This window comes from Acartia tonsa, chromosome 7, assembly GCF_053477335.1.
Source record: "Acartia tonsa isolate MP-2025a chromosome 7, ASM5347733v1, whole genome shotgun sequence".
Lineage (NCBI taxonomy): Eukaryota > Metazoa > Arthropoda > Copepoda > Calanoida > Acartiidae > Acartia > Acartia tonsa.
The window spans coordinates 52483474-52503131 of NC_137266.1; the positions used below are offsets into that span (position 1 = coordinate 52483474).

Consider the following 19658-nt stretch of genomic DNA (forward strand, 5'->3'; position numbering starts at 1 on the left):
TGTTTGTCTGTTTGTCTTTCCTTGTGTCTGTTAGTCTACCTGTTTGTTTGTTTTTCTTAGTGTCTGTCTGTTTATTTGTCTGTCTGTCTTAGTGTCTGTCTGTGTTTATCTGTCTGCCCGATGGTCTGTCTGTCTGTATAGCTTAGTGTCTGTCTTTCTTATTTCCTCTTTATTAATTTTTTATTTAAAAGCTAGCAAAATCCTTTAAAATAACTCCTGTATAAGTTGGATTGTATCTATCTATCTGTCCATCCATTTATTTATCCATCTATCTTGATTTATACTACTGACTGTAGGAGTAACTGTTTCTGATCTCAGCTTTCTACAGATAGATAGATAGATAGACAGATAGATAGATGAATAGATAAATTGGTTTGTACTGGTGAATGTAGGAGAAACTGGTTTCCGATCTCTGCTTTCTACACAGGAATTTACACATTCAAAATAATCAAAATATGGACAATTACGATTTAACGCAGCAATGAAAAGAAAGAAAAAACATGAAGTGGGCATTGTCAGTTTTGTGACATCTCCTCTTAAGGGGCGTTTTGTCGTATTTTCACAGTAGCTTTTCTCCTATTTCTAGCCTCTGTGGGAGACTCTAAACCTGCGGGGCCAATTGCCTTAACTCTGCATGGCAAACTTTAACATTTACATAACCTAGCCTAAAATAACCTAAAAAAATTGACAATACCCAAAAACTTAATTTACTTTTATTAATTTTGATTGGTTGGCTATAAATAGTAGTGTTCAAATTTTTGTTCAAAGGGTGATTTTTTTATTGTATCATGAACTATGTAATGAACCTAACATGCAACTAATAATTTGCCCCAAAACACAGTCTAAAGTCATTCTCTCCCTGCCCAAAATACCATTGATTCTGGGGGGAGGGAGGGGGGGGGAGACTCCCACTAGATAGAATTACTGGATTCACTATTTCAAGAACCTTATATTCTTGTAAAATAATATCCTTTTTGAAAAAAGATATTTTAAATATGTAAAATTTTGTAAATATTTAAATTTATTCTAACAAGCAGAGGAATGTTTCAGGGAGGGAGGGGACAATGGGCTGTGTATTAAACTAGTCCCCAAAGTTTTATAAAAAAAGATTTTTTAAATTCATTAGCTCAACAACTTTTGTTCATAAGCTGAGTGCCCTAATGTTTCAACCACTAATTGTAATCTACAGAAGGGATACTTGTGTGTATTATCATCATGTGGGATGTATATAAATTTATCGGCTATTGTCTTATCCCTTTATATCCCTGTGAATGTTTCCTTTGCTCTTTCTCTTATTTTTCTTATATAACTTTAGATATTGGTTTATATTATACTAGCGGCTTCGCCCCTAGCCTCTAGGGGCTTTATGTCTGAAGGTTCAGGGGAGAATTTTAAAAATTTTGTTTACATATTTTTAGATATTTTTTGTATTTTATAACATTTTATTACTCTTTATATCATTTTATGACCCGCGACCGTGGCTCAACACGTAGCGGATCCGCTCGTCGTCGGGAAGGTGTTAGGTTCGAATCTCGGTCCGACACCGCGTCATAACTAAAGACGTTAAAAATGGTTCCCACTGCTACTATGTCAGATGCGCGACGTAAATAGTTAGAGTGGGGGGAATGCCTTGGCCCAAAACAGGCGCAACTCGTTACCATGCACAGTTAGGACTTCTCAGACAAAGGTCGTGCATCACAGAGAGTTGGTTGTCTGTAATGTACTGTACCACGGGTATGAGGTGAAGGACCAAGAGTCTGGCCTTGAGTTGACAAGTTGACTGTTCAGTCCAGGTGCAACTCACCCATACGACATTAGCATATCATTTTATAACTCTTTATAACATTTTATAACTCTTTATAACTTTTTATATTGATTTATATTATTGAAAACCTTTAAAATTTTTCTTTTTTTTATTGTTTTTTAAAATTTCTTTGCCATTAGTCTTTTTGGGGCTTTGCCCCCACAGGAGAGGGAAGTTTTCAAAATCTTTTTGAATTTGATAAAACAAAGTTTAAAAGAAGAAAAGAAATTTAAAAGAAGAAAAATAAATGAAAATATAAAGAAAATATAAAAAAGTATAAAAAATATAAAAATTAATAAAAATATATAAAAACATAAAAAACATTAAAATTAGAAAGAAATATGAAATTTTTTTTTTTTGGGGGGGGGGAATTTACATTTTTGGAGGGGTAGGGGGTGTCCCAACCCTCAAGAAAATAGCTTAAAACCACCAGGGGACCAATAGGTATATACCCTGAAGAGTAGAATCTAATCGGTTCAGTGGTTACCAAGATCTTAAGCTTCAGACGGATGGACAGATAGATGGACGGACAGACATCAAGCTACTTTGTATTATAGATGGTAAAGATATCTAGATTCTAGCGGCTACGCCACTAGAGCTTCTAGGTTAGCGAGATACTTTGATACAAATAGACAGACAGACAAACATACTACTACTCTTATGTTAGGATATACATAAGTTTTGCTTATGTACTAGTAGTACTATAAAAGGAGGTAGGACATGAAAAAAAAAGGTTGGTGAATTTGTCTAGGGGATAATTCTCTTTTACATACCATACCCCACACCTAAAAAAAATTTATTAAAACTTACAAACGAACTAAATGAAAAAGGATTCCTATAGAAAGAATAAAGGAAATGAGATTTACTTAGCTGCTATTAAAACTAGACATCTGATTTTGTCAACATTCTCCTCAATGATATTTTTCATATTTTTTTGCTTTACTTCGATGGATGTTGTCATCCTTGTTTTGATTTGGCTATCTGAATTATAAAAATTAAATTTATAAATCTATATTTCTTATTGGCATTAATTTTAAGTAAAAAAATCAACCTGTCATTTGTATTTGTATTTAAAAAGGGCGGTTGGAGGGGGGAGGGGGAGTGCTATTACCTACATCCCCCCCCCTCCCCCGCTTCCTTGAATTGCATAAATTGATTCTTCAAATATTCGGATGGTTTATTTGACTCTTTAGTATTTTATGCTTCTCTTGATATTTTGTTCTTAAGTAATTTTAAAAATATCAAATTATAATATCAAATTTCCACTTCAAATTAGAAATAAAAGCATTAAATTTTGGGTTTAAAATAGAAAATTTACATTCAGATAGAGTTCTTGGAGGAAAGGAGGGTAAAATGATCTGTAAATTACAATAGTACCCAAAGTTTTATAATCACAATATCTTATCAGCTAGCCTAAAAATTTTGAGTACTTTAATTGAACAGTAATTGGTTGATTACAAACTAATAGTGTCCAAACTTTTGAGTCAATAATTTCAACCTACAGAAGAGTAATTTAGTTTTTTTAACCCATTTGTGACGAGCAAAGTTTAAAGTTTTGATTCAATGAGGTTAAACAAAATAGATTTTTAAAATAATTATTCAACAGAAATAAAAAAGTAAGGTGTTAAATTAAATATCTTACTATTTTTGTGCATAATGGCAATATTTTTCTTTTTTGTTGTGTTTTGTTACCTTAAAACCAACTTAATTTTTAAAAAAAACTTAAATTAATTAAAAAATAAGAGGTCTACAAAAAAAAAACAATTGGTAAATATAAATTCTATGGATCATTTTACATCTACTAATTACTAAAAACACAGACCAGGCATCTTTTTAAAATAACAAAAGTTAAAACACGTTCTTTAGACATCCTTTAAAAATTTTGTGTAGTTTTATTGAACAGTAATTGGTTGATTAATTCTATTCTGTACAGTTTTTTTTAATTCAACTAATCTTAAATAAATAAAATCTTGTATGGAGTACCATTTTTAGTAGCGAAGCTACTCTATAATTCACTTTGTTAGTAGCGAAGCTACTCTATAATTCACTTTGTCCGTCCGTCAGTCCGTCCGTCAGTCCGTCAGTCCGTCAGTCCGTCCGTCAGTCCGTAACGCTATGGGGGAAATGGGATTTACTCAGCTCCTATAAAAGATAGAAAGCTGAAATTTTTTGACAACATTCCCATCATTAAGGAGCACAATTAACTATAAAACATCAATGGCGGTCGGACGGCTTTTTAGCAGGTTTTAGGCTATTTTTTATTTTCCACATTTTTCCTCATATCTTTGGTGTTTATGGTCCAATTTTAAAAATTTTTTCCGTTAGTTGTATCAAAATTAAATTTTCCGTCGTTTGAAGAAAACACCAATGGCGGTCAGACTGCCTTTTTGCAGGTTTTTAGCTATTTTTATATTTTTTACATTTTCCCCCATATCTTATATCTTTGGTGTTTATGGTCCAATTTTCAAACTTTTTTCAGTTAAAGATATCAAAATTAAATTTCCCTTCCTTTGAAAAAAATAACAATGACGGTCAGACTGCCTTTTTGCAGGTTTTTGGCTATTTTTATATTTTTTTACATTTTCCCCCATATCTTTGGTGTTTATGGACCGATTTTCAAAATTTTTTCAGTTAAAGATATCAAAATTAAATTTCCGCTCATTTGAAGAAATCAACAATGACGGTCAGACTGCCTTTTTGCAGGTTTTTGGCTATTTTTATATTTTTTACATTTTCCCCCATATCTTTGGTGTTTATTAATCGATATTCAAAATTTTTTAAGTTAAAGATATCAAAATTAAATTTCCCGTCGTTTGAAGAAAACAACAATGACCGTCAGTCCCATTCACGAAATTTTGTGCTTCGCTACTTATGGATGTTGTCATCCTTGTTTTTATATAAATTAATAATTCTTTTTAACAGGATATTTGGTTAAAATTTGAGTTTCTAAATTTTACTGAAAACATTATCCTTAATATTTGAATATTTTATTAATTCGTTTTACTTTTTACCTCATTCAGGTGTCTTAAGGGATAAGATAATGGCCGATAAATTGGTGTACATCCCCAAATGATGACAAAATTACCCCTTCTCAAGATTACAATTAGTGGTTGAAACGTTTGAACACTCAACTTAATAAACCAACCAATCAAAAATAAAAGTCCCCAAAGTTGTTGAGCCAACAAATAAGAAATCTTTATTGCAAAGCTTTGGGGACTAGTGTAATAAACAGCCCATTATCCCCTCCCTCCCTGTGATTAATGTGTAAAATTTTAAGAACACTGAATACAAAAGAAAAGAACTTTATGTTCTCTACACTTTTGACAGGTAATATGCAGGGCAGGGATATTAAGGGATAAGACAATGGGTGATATATTAGTATACATCCCCAATAATGATAAATAAGATTACCCCTTCTGTAGATTAATATTAATGGTTAAACAGTTTTGACAGTAATAGTTAGAAACCAACTAATAAAACTTCAATAACAATATTTAAAGTTTTAATGTACTGAGGGGACGAGTATAATTTACAGTCCAATGTCCCCTCCCTCTCTAATAGTTCCTGATTCTTATTAACATTATCTTATCTTATCTTTTATCCCTTTTAATCAAACCATTAAGGCTGAAAGAATCATATCGGTCCAGTAGTTAGTCGGATCATAAGTGTCAGACATCCTGTTACTTAGATAAAAGCTTTATTGACTATTATATTTCACTATGCTTTTAGGGGTATTAACCCACCATTTGGGATGGGTTAGCACAGTGATGCCTGGTACGATGGCGGGATTCAATATTCTTAAGAAACCAGTTGTCAAAGGTGATTTATTTTTTCCTTCCGGCTTTGTTGAGCTTCACTTTTATGGATGTTGTCATCCTTGTCTGACTGTGTGTAAGTGTGTCTTTTCTTATTTGTTGGCTTTGGTGAATTTTATTGAATTTTGATTGGTTGGTTTATTAAGTTGGGTGTCAAAACGTTTCAATCACTAATTGTAATCTATGTGTAATATCAATGGGGATGTACAATCAATTTATCGGCAAATGTCTTATCCCTATAGACTCCTGCCTTTTCTCTCACTTTTTTTCTAAATTTATCTGTATTTATCATTTTATCTACTTACTAGCGTCTGCGCCCCTAGCATCTAGGGGTTTCTTATTCGAAGTAATATGGAAGGGCAGAAAGATAGCCCAAAACCACACATACCCAGACTTTTTATAAAAATAAAATAGCCTAAAATCATCCCGAGACCTATAAGTCTTTTCACTGTAAAGGAGAACAATATTGGTTCAGTGGTTAGCGAGATCCTTTGGTACAGACAAAAAAAGCTTACTACTTTATATATTAGGATTTATTAAGCAAGGATAACAACTTTCAAGCTCAACCAATCAGAATGCATTAGTTATTTATTGCATTGTATTATAGACATCCTTCCGCGGAAAAATAATAAGACTAAAACCAGTTAGGGTAGCCCTGATTGACCGAAGGTCCGGGTTGACCAAAACTGGTATTATTTTAAAAAATTTTTATTTTATTATTCATAGAAAATTGTCTGTAATATGATTCTATACATGATTTTCTGTATGGCTGAGAATTTGTTCTAGTCCAGCGGATGTTAATCTGTTTCGTATTCATACTGGAAAAATCTTTCATAAAATTACTGAAATACAGCATGCTTTGCTTAATATAGACACATTACTTTTAAGACTTGATTTCAGAGACTCTTCCCTTACAGCATTGTGCCTAAATGTCATAGGAATCAATATTCTTTACAGACTTTCTGGTAATGATTATAGAAATGCTACGTTTTCTAAATTGTACCTAACCTAAACAGGAATTACCATGCCAAGTTTAAAATCCATAGGATAATTTAATATCCGCGGATAGCTATCTATAGTACGATGCAATAAATAAATTAAAGATACAAATAGTTTGTTCTAAATATTAGCATCTTGAGATTTAATTACAATTTGCTGACAACAAACACTTCGTAATTCGTGTTTGGGGGGGGTAAAATGGCGCGCGAAGCGCGCCGAAATTTTTTTTTACCCCCCCCAAAATTTTTACCCCGGGTGTAAAATTTGATTGGGGGGGGGTAATTACCCCCCCTAAAGTCTGTTGGGGGGGGTAAATACTCCCCCCAAATCTGTTGGGGGGGGTAATTACCCCCCCCAAACTAATTTACCCCGGGGGTAAAATTTTTGGGGGGGGTAATTTAATTATGTAAAAAAAGCACCTACCTAATCTATTAAGTTAATAAGTACTATCCTATAACATAAAGTAGTAAGTAAGGTTTATTTGACTATAGCTTCAGATTTCATTACTTTTAATACTGAGTTCTCCTTTTTAGGAAAGCTTCACATAGATCCCATGATGGTTCCACACTATTATAGGTCAATCCTTTGAGTGGTTTTAGGCTATTTTTCTCCTCCCTTTTTACCCTTTAGAAAACACGAGTTCTTAGATGCTAAGGGCGCCACTACTATTCAAATATATATAGTAGTATCTCATTCTTTAGAACATAAAAATACAATAATTAACTCACTAACCAATGAACCAATATGATTATACTTTAAAGTGAAGCGTCTTATAGGTCCTGGTAAGTTTTATAACTAGTTTTGAGACACCCTGTCATCCTCCCAAAAGAAATCGCCTATAGAAATTCTTTTTCATTATTTAATGAAATATTTAATTTAGTTAGGTATCTATTTTATGGAATCTTCAGTGCTTTACAATTACATCATAGATCCCCCCCCCCAAAAAAAAAATTTTCAGTAAAATTTTTTTTTAAGAACATTCAATTTGGGGGGGGGGTAAATACCTCCCCCCAAAAAATTTTTTTAAAGAACATTTATTTTGGGGGGGGGTAATTACCCCCCCCAAAATGGTTTGGGGGGGTAAATACCCCCCCCAAAATCATTGGGGGTGCCTACGGCACCCCCAAGGTAGGGGTAATTTTTTTTTGGGGGGGGTATTGTTCAAAAAATTTTGGGGGTGCCTACGGCACCCCCAAAATCGTTTGGGGGTGCCAAATGGCCCATTACCCCCCCCCTTGGACGCCTATGCCAACCCTGAGGGGGCTATTAATGATTTTTATTTCAATATTCGTAGAAAATTCCTTGTAATACGATGCTATACATAATTTTTCAGTGTGGCTGAGAACCGGTTCTAATCGTGCGGATATTAATTAGTTTCAAAGCCACACTGGAAAATTCATTATCATTCTTTGTTAATATAATTTTTAATCGTTAAATGCCAAAATGTGTACATTTTCTAACCAATAATATGGTCGGAATTAAACACTGTTTTCCTATTGGTCTAGCAAAGTAAACTGTGTTCCTATTAGTCTGGCAAAGTAAACTGTGTTCCTATTGGTCTGGCAAAGTAAACTGTGTTCCTTTTGGTCTGGCAAAGTAAACTGTGTTCCTATTGGTCTAGCAAAGTAAACTGTGTTCCTATTGGTATGGCAAAGTAAACTGTGTTCCTATTAGTCTAGCAAAGTAAAATGTGTTCCTATTGGTCTAGCAAAGTAAACTGTGTTCCTATTAGTTTAGTAAACTTAACTGTGTTCCTATTGATCCAGCAAATTAAACTGCGTTCCTATTGGTCTGGCAAAGTAAACTGTGTTCCTAATGGTCTGGTAAAGTAAACTGTGTTCCTATTGGTCTGGCAAAGTAAACTGTGTTCCTATTGGTCTGGCAAAGTAAACTGTGTTCCTATTGGTCTAGCAAAGTAAACTGTGTTCCTATTCGTCTGGCAAAGTAAACTGTGTTCCTATTGGTCTAGCAAAGTAAACTGTGTTCCTATTTGTCTAGCAAAGTAAACTGTGTTCCTATTAGTTTCAACATCAACATCAACATCAAATATTTATTTCAGTCAACATATTAAAATACAGTGATAATGACAGATTAAGAATATTTACATATAGCATAAGTTTATATAAATCATTGATACTAAATAATAAACATAAGAATATGTTGCTAGAGGCAGGATCTAACGCAAACATAGAGTGCAAGCTAAAGTTATAAAGTCAACAATTTCTAATTAGTAACCCTAGGAACATGCGGTGAAAGGATCAAGCCCTATACAAAAAACTAAATATAAAATATACAGATGTACTTAAGTGAATGGAAAAATTAAAAATTTAGTGCTTTTTTTATAAAACTCAGGAGCAAAAGAATAAGGTTTAAGGTTAAATGTTAAAAAGTTTTAAAGATTACAACAAAGCATAAAAAAGAAGTTGACGGCGATGTAGTACGTTTAAGACCTAGCAAATTTTGCTTTCTAATTAAAACAATTTTGATCACAGAATAATAAAATGACAAAAAATAAGTTAAGGTAATATTCTAACCAATAAGTTTAAATTGCATTTAAATGGCAAATATGACAAAGAAGTCTGTTGCAGTTTGTTTCAATATTTTCAATCAATGTTTTTTTCAAGTGTTTTTTAAATAAATTATAATTTGGCCTATTTTTTAGATCTTTTAAAATTTCTTCATATTTATTCCATGTTTTTGGTAAAGAAATAAAAGGCAATCTAGAAATTAGTGCAAGTCTGGAAAATGGTATAGCAAAGTCAGCATGAGTTCTCAAAGCATAAGGAATATTTCTATCTTGATTCAAAGTCCAATAATTGCTTATTCTAAATGATTTAGGCTGCAAATCCTTTATATAGAGATACATAAAATTTAATTTAAAATAATCCACAAGTGCTGGAAATGGCAAAATACCCAACTTTTTAAATAAGATTCCTGTGTGAGAATTATATTTGGCATTAGAAATACATCGAATAGCTTTCTTTTGTTGCTTAAAGATGTCATTAATAAGGCTATCATATGTTGAAGAATATGCTATAATTCCATAGATTAAGTGACAATGAAAAGTTGAATAATATAAGGATCGCATTGCTTCAGGATATAATATTTTTTGACATCTGCGTAAAACAAACAATGATTTTGAAAGTTTTGCATTTAATTGTTTAATATGGTACCTAAAATTGAGGGCTGGATCAAAATAAACCCCTAAAAATTTTATAGCAGGTATTTCTGATTCATGGTTGACAAATTCTAATTTTCTAATGAGTTGATCATTAGGGGAAGGGCAGTCAATATTATTTTCATTAATGTAGATATCTATTTCATTCCATGGAATTAGATGAGGGGAGGGATGAAAAATAGTAAACTTAGTTTTTAAAGGATGTAGAGACATTTTGTTAGTGCGAAACCAAGTAGAGACTTTTTGCAACTCTGAATTTACAAATGTGACCAAATCTGCTAAATTCGGCCCAGAGGCAAGAAGGGTAGTGTCATCACAAAAAAGTAAAGAATATAATAAAGTGGACTTTGGTAAATCATTTATGAAAATTATAAACAGAATTGGGCCAAGTATCGATCCTTGTGGTAAACCTAGAGTAATTTCACTTAGTGTTGAACTTATTGAATCAATACAAACAAATTGTTGTCTATCTGTCAAATAGTTTCTAAACCAATTTAGAGTGGACCCCCTAATTCCTATCTTTTCCAATTTTTTACACATTATGTCTACAGGAACCATATCAAAGGCTTTGGTTAGGTCGCAAAAAATACCAATTGTATATTCATTATTATTCATTGCAGTTGAAATTTTGTTAAGCATGTGAATCATAGGATGAATTGTAGAATTGCCTTCCTGAAAACCAAACTGATTAGGGTGAATAATGTCATGCTCACTTAAATAGTCTTTCAATTGAATTGAAACTAATTTTTCCAAAATTTTGCTAAAAACCAACAATAGATTAATTGACCTGTAATCATTAAGGTTTTCAGGATTTCCACCCTTTTTAAAAACTGCAGAAACTTTAGCAATCTTAAATTGAGAGGGGACCAAACCATGCCTAAGAGATAAATTAAAAATATGTGCTAGTGGCTTAGCAATTAGCGGCAAAATTATTTTTACAAATTTAGTGGATAGACCAGTAAAATCTGTGCTAGATTTGCTTTCAAGATGGCTAAAAATTTGCATGATTTGTTCAGGGGAAGTTAGATTGAAAATAAAATTTGCTTGGACCTCATCTAAATAACTGTCAGGGGGGCGATCGGTTGGTGGAATTGACTGCTGAATATTAGTAGTTACACTTGTGAAGTGTCTATTAAAATTTTCAACAATTAGTTCAGTTTGATTTATAATATTACCATTTATATTCAAAGATTTGGGTGAAGAATTTTTAGCCCTCCCACTCGTATTACATGCCTCTTTGATAATTTCCCAAGATTTTTTAAGATTGCCTTGATGTGAAATAAGTAGCTTACTATAGTGAAGTTTCTTCATTGCTCTAAGTAGTTTATTATAAAGATTCTTATATTTATCAAAAATTTGTTTATTTTCAACTGAACGGTGTTTAGAATAAATTGAATAGAGTTCTATTTTTGTTCGCCTGGATTTTAAAAGACCCTTTGACATCCAAGGTTCTATTTTATGTATGTTTATATTAAAGCGAACAGTTTTTTCTTCAAAATGGGCATCAAAAAGGGTGAAAAAAATCTCATGAAATTTGTCATAAGCTATTTGTGGGTTTTGTTGCTCATTAAACGTACTTTGAAATTTAGCCTGTTCTAAAAGAGTCTTAAAGGAATTTATATTTTCATTAGAAAAATTTCTGGTTTTTATAAATTTGGGCCTATTTACAACTTTAGAATTATTCTAAAAATGAAAAGGTGCATAGTAATCAGAAATATGTGTAGTTATTATCCCTGATGAATAAAAGTCATTTAAACTGTTTGTCCAGATATGATCTATTAACGTTGCGCTACTACTATTAGCATGGCTCGAAATTCTTGTAGGGTGATTTATAATTTGTAAAAATATTAAAATCTCCTAATATATATACTTTGCTATTATAATCTGAAAGTTTAGACACAACATTTGACATTATGTCAATAAAAGAATCAAGTTGCACACTTTGAGTCATATTTTCTATTGGAGAAGGAGACCTATAAACGTTACCAATAATAATCCTAGTTTGATCTGGTAATTCTGTTTCAATAAATATAGATTCAAAAATCATTTCATGAAAAATAGAAACCTCATCTAGAATTTTATATTTTATAGCTTCAGAGAGAAAAAATCCCACCCCTCCCCCCCTTGATAGAACTCTATTCTTGTTAATCAATTCATGGTAGCCATTTAATTTAAAGAAATCTTTATTAATTATAGAATGTATTTCTTGAAGACCAATAATATCAAACGAGAATTTGTGACAGGCTAATTCATTCAAAAATTCTTGGAAATTATTAAACTTGGAAGCAAGACCCTGAATATTTAAACTAAGCAGAGAAGTAAGTTTAGTATCTTTAAAGCAATTTGCAAACTCATCTTCACTATAATATGCACAATTTAAAAAGCAATTTTCGTAAGGAGAATCAAATATATTAATATCTTCATTTCCAATGCCATTTTCATTTTGAAATACTGTATTAAATTTAAATTTATTATCAGCCAGTATACTACCCAAACCTAAAAGGTTATCATCCTGGATCATGTTTGAGCCCTAGGAAAAAGTCACGCCAGGTACGTACGTCCACCGCCACCGCCTTCATTGCTCCTGCAATAAGAAAAGAATTAGATTCAATTTTAAAAAGCAAAAGTGCTAAAGAGAAAATTTGTTTAAGAGAAAAAAAGTAATTTAAACCAAAGGCGGGCCCTAACTTTACAATAAAAATAAATTTAAATAATAAAATTAAGAAATATATTAATAATAAAAATATATAGACATTAAGTAAGTGCAAAGAATGTATTTTTGAAATGTTCATGTAAGAAATGTTAAATAGATTTGTTATATATGGGATTTTTAAATAGATAGATAAATAGATTATTAACATAATAAGATGTGTAATATCTCGGGTTGTGTATCTGTGTTTACTTAGGTATAAAAAATGAAAACTTATCACTTTTTTTTGTTGGTATCAACCACAGCTCTGGTGCCAGCCCTGCGTGAGCCAATAGGAGGCGGTTGTCGTTGGCCTCCTCGCATCTCTGCTGGAACTGGAGACCTGCTGCCCGTCCTGCCAGGAGACCTGCTGCCCCTCCTGCCAGGAGACCTGCTGCCTGTCCCACCTGGAGACCCGCTGATCTCTCTGTCCTCGCCACTCTCTCCACTCTCGTCAGGTGTCTGCATATTATCGCCATCAGTGCCTCTTTTTTTGACTATTGAAGTCAAATTTTCGGCTGATTTAGAGCCGGCTGTGGCACATGAAGCAATAATCTCTTCAACTGGGCTAAACACGTCCTTTACTTCAAATTTAACTTTATCATTAGCCAGGAGACAAAATCGAATATGGCCGTCGATGGACCAGGCGGCTTTGACCCTAGCATCTCGTTTTAGGTTTGTTAGCAGGTTATGGTTGGATCTTGTAAGATCTGGAGTCACAGAATAGTATAAAATATCTCTGGTAACCTCGGCGTCTGTAGGGGTAGGCATGTGGTTTCTTTTCAGCCTTAAAAACAGATTTCTCAGGTAACGGGATTTAAATCTGCAGATAATTGCAGGAGGTAACAGTAAATCTTTGTTTTTTCTCGACTTTGTTGGTCCGCCTAAAAAATGGGCATTTTCCAGGGTAGAAAACAAGCCAGGAACAAAATCAAGTTGAGCTACTGTATCTAAATTTAGCTCCTCAACTTTGTTGGGTGTTGAACATTCCAACGTTGGTTTCACTAATTTGTTGTATACGTAGCGCATACAGCCTCCATCCACCCCGTAAGTTCTAATGAGTTCTCTTGGGACACTTAGCCCGCTGATACGCACGCACCAATTGCGCGCGTATTGCTCGCGTGCATTTAATGATGTCCTACATTCACTAATGTCACTTTTTAAACTTTGAATGTCTGACATATCACAGTTTTCTTGCAATGTTTTAACTTGTTCGACTAATTTGTCGACAATGACTTTTAGAGACTTTAGATCACTCATAATGAAAAAAAAGTGCAATTAATTTGTGTAAATTAACACTAAAAAAATGCAAGAGAATAAAAAAGAACTTCCAAAGAACTCACACAAAATTTAAAGTACAAACGTATAATAGTTGTGTGTAAACAATAATAGCGTCCCCAGTAACAAATCTATAAAAACAGGTTGTATCTAGTCGGTCATTTGTGCGTGTGTTCGCAACAAGAACCAAAACTTAGTAAACTTAACTGTGTTCCTATTGGTCTGGTAAAGTAAACTGTGTTCCTATTGGTCTGGCAAAGTAAACTGTGTTCCTATTGGTCTGGCAAAGTAAACTGTGTTCCTATTGGTCTGGCAAAGTAAACTGTGTTCCTATTGGTCTAGCAAAGTAAACTGTGTTCCTATTGGTTTGGCAAAGTAAACTGTGTTCCTTTTGGTCTGGCAAAGTAAACTGTGTTCCTATTGGTCTAGCAAAGTAAACTGTGTTCCTATTGGTCTGGCAAAGTAAACTGTGTTCCTATTGGTCTAGCAAAGTAAACTGTGTTCCTATTGGTCTAGCAAAGTAAACTGTGTTCCTATTCGTCCAGTAAAGTAAACTGTGTTCCTATTCGTCCAGTAAAGTAAACTGTGTTCCTATTGGTCCAATTTAGGGATAGATTATCTAGACTTTTATATTTACAGGGTGCGGCACATAAATCCGGACAAATTCAAATTTTTAAACAAATGAACATAAAATCGTCAATTTTAGAGATTTTATTGAATTTTAAAAACTGAGAGGCAGAATAGGTATATGACTATTAGATTATTCAAAAAAATGGCGGCCAACCTCAATCATCGCCTCTACCCGCCTCCTCAACCGCTGGCAGGTCCAGGTCAAAATGTACCTGTCCAAGCTGGCGTAGTTCTCCTTGATAGTGGCAATGAGGGAGGTCTTTGTGTTATGGGCACGTCTATTGGTGCATGCTTCAAAGTAGCCCCAGGCCCAAAAGGCCATTGAATTAAGATCAGGCTGCTGGGAGGCCACATTTCCTTAGGAACGTGAGTAACCGCAGGAGCCCAACTTTCAAGCTACCCTTAGACACGGAGGCTCTTATTTGGACCACAGTTAAGGTAGAACGACGTTCTTTACTTTTTTAGAAATGGCATGAAGTTTCAGCTAGGGTTGTCAGCGCAACCTATAGTCTAAAATGAGTGTTAAAGTTCAATATGGGTCCCTGAATTGAAGAACCAAGAAAGTTTCATGAATTTTCACGGTTTTTGACGTTTTTTACATCTCAAAATCTGCCCCGTTTCACTTTGCTGGAGTATTACGGTCAAGCCATTTCAGATAGATAGCTCTAGTCTTTTCTAGTGTCTTACTTATGCATTTAAAAGTATCCCCAGCAAGTTGCATTACTCTACCTAACCTACAGATGGGCTGAGGTCAGATTTAGTGGGCCCTAGTCGAGAATCCAGATTAAACCACACCGGTGCATTTGGAATCTGCCTTGTTGTACATATGCGCGGCCAGCTTGTTGTACAGGTCCATCTTCGTTCAAAGATTTTTTTGTGCTAAAAGGTCATTACCTAAGCTTTTTATAGTGGGGTCAAACGTCCTGATTGGTATATAGTTTAGACGCTATGTCCGTTTAAAAAACGTCCGAATTTATGTGCTGAACACTGTATTATTTTTTGTTTATTATGTTTAGGTTTGGATAGGTTAAGGCAAGAACATTCATATGACCCAACCAAAGTTCAATACAAGGTTTAGTTTTTTTTATTAGTAGCAAAGATACTGTACAATTCAATACGGATGGTCTGTTTTTCTGAAATAAGGTTTAGTTTCATTAGTAGCGAAGCTACCCTATAATTTACTACAGAGGGTCTGTTTGTCTGAAATGTAAGAACCAGGATAGAAGGTGACAAGGGCTGTTTATTACAATAGTCCCTAATGTTTTAAAATACCGTTTCCTTATTCGTTGACTTCTGATTGGTTGGTCCGTTAATTAATTTGATTGTCCAAACGTTTCAACTACTAATTGCAAACTACAGAAATGGAAATTTTGTGCATTATCATAGGGGATGAACATCAATTTTTTGGCCATTGTCTTATATTTTCAATCCCAATATATCTCTATTGCAGACAACCAACCCTTTAAATAGTATTACATTAATCCTGAATGCTGTGTAACGGTCAAAACATTTATCCATATTGTCTCTAATATCACTCGCCAGTTTTAGCAGTAGTATCTCACAAACGTGGCTCAATCGCGTCATAACGAACACAGTAATAGTGTCTGACTGATTATGACGTAACAAAAAAAATCAGCCAATGAGAGGCCGTTATTGACCAATGGTAAAATTTATAGTGGCCTCTCATTGGCAAATTTTTTTTGTTACGTCATAATCAGTCAGACACTATTACTGTGTTCCGTCATAACTAAAGACGTTAAAAAGGGTTTCTACTGCTGTTATGTCAGGTGCATTACATAAATATTTAAAGATGAGAGAATGCCTCGGACGCTAAACAGGCAAAACTCATTACCATTCACAATTAGGACTTCTCAGACAAAAGTCGTGCAAAACTCAAAGGGTTGTTTGTCTTTTGGATGTTACTAAACCAAATATCCACCAGTGGGTCTTGCATCACATTACAAGCGGATGATGCCCTTGGGTACTCTAGATGATCAGCAGAACTAAAGTAAACAAAGACCAAAGTGTGTCAAAAATCAGCATGTGACGTCATAAAAATGAGGGAGATAAGAGGAGAAGTGGGAAAGAAAACCCCTAAATAAGAGATGGATAATCCCTCATTTTTATGACGTCACATAGCTGATTTTTGACTCACTTTGGTCTTTGTCACTAAAATATTGTCTTAGGAGCTACATGGAATGCTGGGAAGTCCGCCAAAGTTTTCTAAGACTGTGCTTCTCAGGGAAGGGGATATTGCACCTGAAACTTATATTTACTAGGGATCAGCAAATTGATAAAGCTGCGGATTGTTGGATTAATATTAGCAGCTGCAGTTTGAAGTTTTTTTTTATAGTGCCTATAATAAATATTGTCCTACAGGCCTACCATTGGTCAATTAAAATGTATACTGGCCTTACATTGGTAATTTAGTCTGTGTGTTGGCCTATATTTTTTTTATAGGCACTAAAAAAGAGCTTCTTCTAGATTTAATATCTACTTAGAGCGGTAATTAGCCACTTTTCAAAGTTGCTTATGGTCTAAAAGAAGTGCAGCTTAGATACCAAACACTGATATTTTTCCTTGGCTTAAATGTGTATAATTGTACTAAATATATTTTTTTTAAATGCAGTTTTCTATTAAGATGCTTAAAACAAAATATTTTGTCTTAAATTGATTATTTTATGAGGCAGAATAGTTTTTTTGATTGTTGCAATATCCCTTCTTTATTTCTAGCTCTGATCAGAAGGTTAATAAATGTCTGCTTTTTGTTCTTAGCTACTTTACTAGGTATACTTATCTTACATTTATCTATCTATCAGTGTATCTATTTATTAATTAGTTTTGATGGTTTATAAATGTCTTATATATCACCTATTTATCTATTATATGGCTTAAAGTGTAATCTTTTTGTTTTGAGCTACTTCACTAGGTATAATATATATATATAGCTTTAATATATCTGTCTATTTATCAATCTATCTTTTATCAATCTATTGGTTAGTTTAAAAGTTTGATAAATGTTTTTAGTTATTTTACTAGGTAAACCTACCTTTAATCCATTTATCTTTTTATCTCTTTATTAGTTTTAAGTGCTTTTTAATTCTGTCCTTGTATTATTTTTATAAATAATACCCTTACTAAAGAGAACCTCTTTCTTATTATTAATAATCATATTTAGATGTTCCTTGGTATATCAGAATACCTTTAAACACGAAGAAACAAGTAATTTAGGAATATTTTATTTTTTAAGTAATGGATTTATTATTACTTGGATCCTACACCAGATAATTAAGTTCTCTTGAAACTTGTAGATGGCTAAAATAACAATTTTTCGTCAATTCAGGTTGCTTATATTGCCCTTATTTATTGGTCAGTTAGTTCCTCCAGTAGAATGGAAGGGTATGTATTAAAGAGTACCTAAAAACTGGTGCAACATCCAAGTAATTGTATATCGATTTTTAAATAAACTATTTAGTTGCATCAAACACCATTCTTAAGTCAAATACACACAAATTATTTATATGTTTAACTACTTTAATTAAACTTATTATTTTGTCAATTTTAATCTTCTAATATTTGTGTCTTATGTTTTATTAATTTTGCTTTATTTGATTGATAGATAAAACCTTAAGATCTTAGAATGTAACTCTATATAGGCGGTCAAGTGAAAAAATACCCCCCCCCCATAAAAAATTCTTTAAAAACCCACATTGAACCCCCCCCCCACACAAAAAAGTATGTATAAGTTTGATCTTATATTTAATTATAGCTGTACATTTTAAGTCATCTATGATTAAAATAGAATAATAACAAGGATGACAACATCCATAAAAGCAAAGCTCTGAAATGGTAGGACAAAATAACATTAACACTTGAGTAGAGAGTCGGAACTGAATAATCAGAATATGTATTAAAGTTGAACAAAACAAAATTGTAAATAGATCTGTTGAAAAACTGCTTAAATACAGGGTATTGTTTAAGGACATACTTACATTTCAAGGACTAGAGTATAGAGATGCTTTGCTCATAACAATGTACTTTGTTGTCATAGGAATCAGTATTCCAAAATTTAGATCAATCAGATAATTATATCATATAAAAATTGTTTTTAAAAATTAAAAAATCAACATCTTTTAAAAGGACGTTCGGACTTTGTGGTAACGATTATAGAGTTAGCACGCTTACTAAATCGCACCTAAGTACTACATGAATCAGCATGAAAAGTTTGAAATCGATAGGACAATTCAAACATGACTAAATTAACGGACGGACCTATCCTAATTATAAAAAGATTAGCTTTTAAAAAATGTAGACTTGATAATGCTTTTCCATATAAGTGTGGTCTTATATTTAATTATAGCTGTACATTTTAAGTCATCTATGATTAAAATAGAAAAATAAAAATAAATATGATATAGACATAAATGATATAAGCAGTTTTAGTTCAAAACAAGGATTAAATAAAGAAGATAAAGAAGTTGATAACATCAGGCAGAGTATATTTAATTATCAAGGATCTTAAGGGATAAGACAATGGATGATAAATTGAGATATATCCCCTATGATGATCAACAAAACTACCCCTTCTGTAATTTAAAGTTTGAATACTACTAGTTTGAAACCAAATTATTAAAATTCAATAAATTCTTATACTAAAGTAACAGGATGTCTGTCTGTTTGTCTGTGTGTTTGTACTGATAGATCTCATTAACCGCTGAACCGATCGGGTTCTCTTTAACAGGGTAGCTTCTCATAGGTCTAGGGAAGGTTTATAACTATTTTGGGGGAGGGTACCACCAACCTCCTAAGATAAATCGACCCTAGAAAAAAATTACCCCACCAAAAAAATTTTTTTTTAGTTTTTTTAACAAAAAAAATTTCCCCACTTTTTCTTTTTAAATCTAAAATAATAAATTGGGTTATTAAATTCAACTCTCCCCTCCTAAAGTGCCCCTAGACGCCTGTAGGGGGCGTAGCCGCTAGTAATATTAAAAGTACCAAAAGTTTTTGAGTCCCTAGCCTGTAGGGTTTGGGTATCTTGATGTATCATTTAAGGTCATGAAAATATTCTATAATTTCATCCCTTTAAGAGATCTGAAGAGACAAACTAAAGAAAATGAGTTAAATGGCATTATTCTATGTTTACTTTGATTAAACATACTCTTTTATAAAGGCAAACTGAGACTGCAGAAGAACTTCAATTTAGGAAAATTTCATGATAATTATTCTATTTTTATTAGCAAAGAAAAACCTACTTTATAATTC

General features: G+C 33.0%; 1 protein-coding gene across 1 annotated transcript; it reads left to right on the forward strand.

Annotated features, from left to right (window-relative positions):
- The first annotated feature begins 396 nt into the window (after positions 1–396).
- On the forward strand, positions 397–16672 carry LOC145324623 (folliculin-interacting protein 1-like). Its single transcript, XM_080167205.1, has 5 exons — positions 397–425; positions 5080–5131; positions 5534–5623; positions 15410–15465; positions 16580–16672. Exons 2-5 carry the CDS (start codon positions 5110–5112, stop codon positions 16670–16672), a joined length of 261 nt encoding a protein of 86 aa, XP_080023331.1. The 5' UTR covers positions 397–425; positions 5080–5109.
- Positions 16673–19658: the final 2986 nt, after the last annotated feature.